The sequence below is a fragment of the Physcomitrium patens genome, chromosome 2, assembly GCF_059467195.1.
Source record: "Physcomitrium patens ecotype Gransden chromosome 2, ASM5946719v1, whole genome shotgun sequence".
Classification (NCBI taxonomy): Eukaryota; Viridiplantae; Streptophyta; class Bryopsida; order Funariales; family Funariaceae; genus Physcomitrium; species Physcomitrium patens.
The window spans coordinates 17,914,787-17,917,953 of record NC_143411.1 but is presented as its reverse complement, the minus strand read 5'-3'; the positions used below and the strand labels follow the sequence as shown (position 1 = coordinate 17,917,953).

Here is a 3,167-nt window from a genome sequence, read left to right as displayed (position 1 = left end):
GTTTTCTGCTCTTTCTTTCCCATATCTTCTCTTTCGGCTTCAAAGCTGACGATGGTTTTTGCAGTTATGAGATTTCCTTCGAAGTTGAAATCTCAAGCATTGCAAGCATTCTGCTGAGTGTTTCCTGACCCTCACTAACGTGACAGAACCACTCTCTTATGTCCACTTCCAATTCACCTCATTTGCAGACGGAATCCTTGCCTTGCTCAACACATGGGAGCCACAAAACACAATACCCTCAACCTTGAAAGATGTTTTCTAGTGATTACAAACCTGGGGCCTTTCACTTCCATTCACCTGATCTCATGCAGCCTTTGACGTCGCAGGAATAAACAATTGTTTCTGAAAGATCACTGGCTATGAAAGCAACAAAACCCAGTCTCGTGCTACCACTAGATTGGAGCTGCTTCAGCATCATGTGAGATCAGACTGCATGCAGATGAATATGACTGCAGTCAAGGATTTGATGGGAGATAAATCACTGGAAGAGTCGGATCCTTGACGACAGAGTTAGTCAGATTTCCTGGAAGAGAATAGTCACTGCGTGTGTGTGTATGGACGTTGTTTGCATGCCACTGCTTTGCGGTGTGCTTGAACTGGCCTTGAGAAAGATCATTCCCCCGGTTCATGAAACTGGTTCCGTCTTCTGCAATGCTTGCGTCTTCGAAACAACCTTCGTGGGAAATATGGGTTCCGGGTCTACATGGCTGATGCTAGATTTAAGGAAGAAATGGTGCAAGACCTTACCAACTGGTGCCCACAGATGAAGCCCGTTCCATGATCAACGGCATCGTTATGCAAACATATTCCTATATCCTCTCCCCTGATTTTGCTAAACCTGCACTTCGATTTCCAGCCACTCCTCGATTCGGTGTAAGAAAAACCTAAACATTAAGTAAATCAGTTGCATCGAATAGAAGAAAAGATACAAAATTAGGGTAGGGTTCAAGTATTTTGGCACAATCGACCTCAAATCATGAGGCGTAGGAAAGGCTAGCACATTACTTAGTAACTCTCAACTGAAAGCCTACTATCTACCTCCTTTTTTTGTCGTCTTTACTGTCTCGTATCTATACCTCTTCCACGGAAACGCCAAGCTTGCTTGCAATGGAAGCCAAGGACATGGAATCAGAGTTGCTGTCAGAGGCTTTCTCATGTCGGAGATCGAGCAAAAAGTCTGTGAGGACGGTTTCGTAGGATGGCATCTTTGCGTACCCGGGGAAGTAATTGATGTCAATGACGTGAAAATGGTTGCCGGCCTTCAAATCCTTGATGACATCAAAATTGAAGAGGCGTAGTCCAAGAGCCTCCCTCAACCCATTAGCCACGTCTGCTATGAAATTCGCAGGGGGGAGCTCAGCCTTGGCAACATTCTCGTCCATGGTGGCTCCCGACACCATGTTCGAAATCTGGGAAAAGGGTAAGGGTTCGTCGGTGCTCACTTGCTCTTCGTTTACATCGGGGAGTGATTTCCGCCTCACGCACTTGATATACTTGCCTACAACATACACTTTGAAGATCACTCCGCCGTGGTTCACGAACTCTTGCAGCACCATCGGGGGTTTCAGTTTGTTGAGACCCCGCGTGTTGAAGAGCAGAAACATGGCATGAGACTTGGCACTTCCATCCGCCACCATGGGCTTGGCAATCACGGGGAAAGTCAATTCGCTCAAAGCACTGTCATCGTGAAGCATTTCCGCACTGTCGACGATCAATTGTTTGGGAATGCCGCAAGATCCCAGACCTGTCGAGATTTGCACTTGCTCCACAGCCTGGAGCATGGAAATGCGGTTCTGCAGCTTCGCAATTGCAGCGGGAGGGTCTATAATCACCACATCCGGGTGCCGATCTTTATACTGCAGCAGCTGCTGCGTCCATAACTCCCCTCCGTGCTTGTGTATAATCGCATCGAAAGGTCCCTGCTCCTCCAGGGATTTGTGAAAATCCACGCACACCAAGTTTACGCCTTTGCTCTTGGCATATGCTATCAGAGAGGGTTGCACAAAGCTCTTCTGCTTCTTCTCCGCTAATGCATATCCTACATCGAACATCTCTACACCTGTGGACATCGTTTGCACCAAACCCTAAAGAAAAACACTCACAACGAAGTACAACTAACTGTTAATTCTTTTCTACTCATCGTTGCTTGCACACGCTGACCCAGGTACAAATTTCAACACATTCCCACAACATGCAGTGAAAATTGGCTGTTACAATGCAAAATTAGAGCACTGTGTGCTGACATGCCTAACAAGGGAAATACAATGAACGTTATGAAATCACGAAGCGGTAGAATCCCAGTTATGGAATCACAGACATCCTGCACTGAATGTCCTTCGAATGTCATCAAAGTGTGTATTACTAAAGCTGTATGGACACATGCGCTGTTTAGGCGATCAATCTGCAAACTGAATCCCAGCAAAATAGTACCCAAAAGAACAGCACTAGTTGCCGGATCTGATCTAACCCACGGCAAATTCTGATCGCAATCAGTCCGCAAAACTCAGTTCAAAAAACCACCACTTTAACCTTAAAACCACCACTTTAAGCACTGAAACCACCAAATTTAGCCCAAATTAAAACTGCCTTCAGAATTCCACCGACAAACAGAAAATTCCACTGTCGAGATTCCATCAATGAATGCAAGCCCAGGTTTATTACAATGTTCTGATGCAAGAAGCCAATAGGAATTTCCTGTTCATCCAGTACCAGGTACCAGGTGGGTGCCATTCCACTACGGCCTCTTTACACAGCCAGTTAACCACAACAAGGAGGTCAGTGAGGCGTCTCGACGATTCAGGATTGCGATGGACGAGGTCTTGGAAGGGTATCGATAATACACGGGACTGGTGGACGCTTCTGTGAGCAGCATCGATGATGTCGACACAGGGGTGCCGACATCCACAGCGCGAGGGATCTCATTCGACGGGAGACTTTTTCGTGAGGAGGCGGAGAGGTAGCACATCTAGCATCAAGAAGAGAGCGGAGGACACCGCTGTGAAGTTTTGTTTTAGGTTTTTTCTTCTGTCGTTACAAGATTAGAGTAGACGAGCAGATCAGGAGATTGATCTAGGAAAGTGGAGAAGAACATTTTGAATATTATGGACTAGTAAATCATCTATTACAAAGATTAGAAGATCTACTTTGTATAGAAGGTGAGGAATGGG

General features: G+C 46.1%; 1 protein-coding gene across 1 annotated transcript; it reads right to left on the bottom strand.

Moving 5' to 3' along the window:
- Positions 1-874: 874 nt before the first annotated feature.
- Positions 875-2,634, bottom strand: LOC112272933 (inositol-tetrakisphosphate 1-kinase 1). The gene has a single exon (XM_024501130.3). The coding sequence runs from the start codon at positions 2,067-2,069 to the stop codon at positions 1,071-1,073; it is 999 nt and encodes a 332-aa protein (XP_024356898.1). The 5' UTR covers positions 2,070-2,634; the 3' UTR covers positions 875-1,070.
- Between the last annotated feature and the right edge of the window lie 533 nt (positions 2,635-3,167).

What these genes read in the sequence shown, in the direction of transcription:
- LOC112272933 (XM_024501130.3), bottom strand. Translation starts at nt 2,069, where the DNA reads ATGTCCACAGGTGTAGAGATGTTCGATGTAGGATATGCATTAGCGGAG.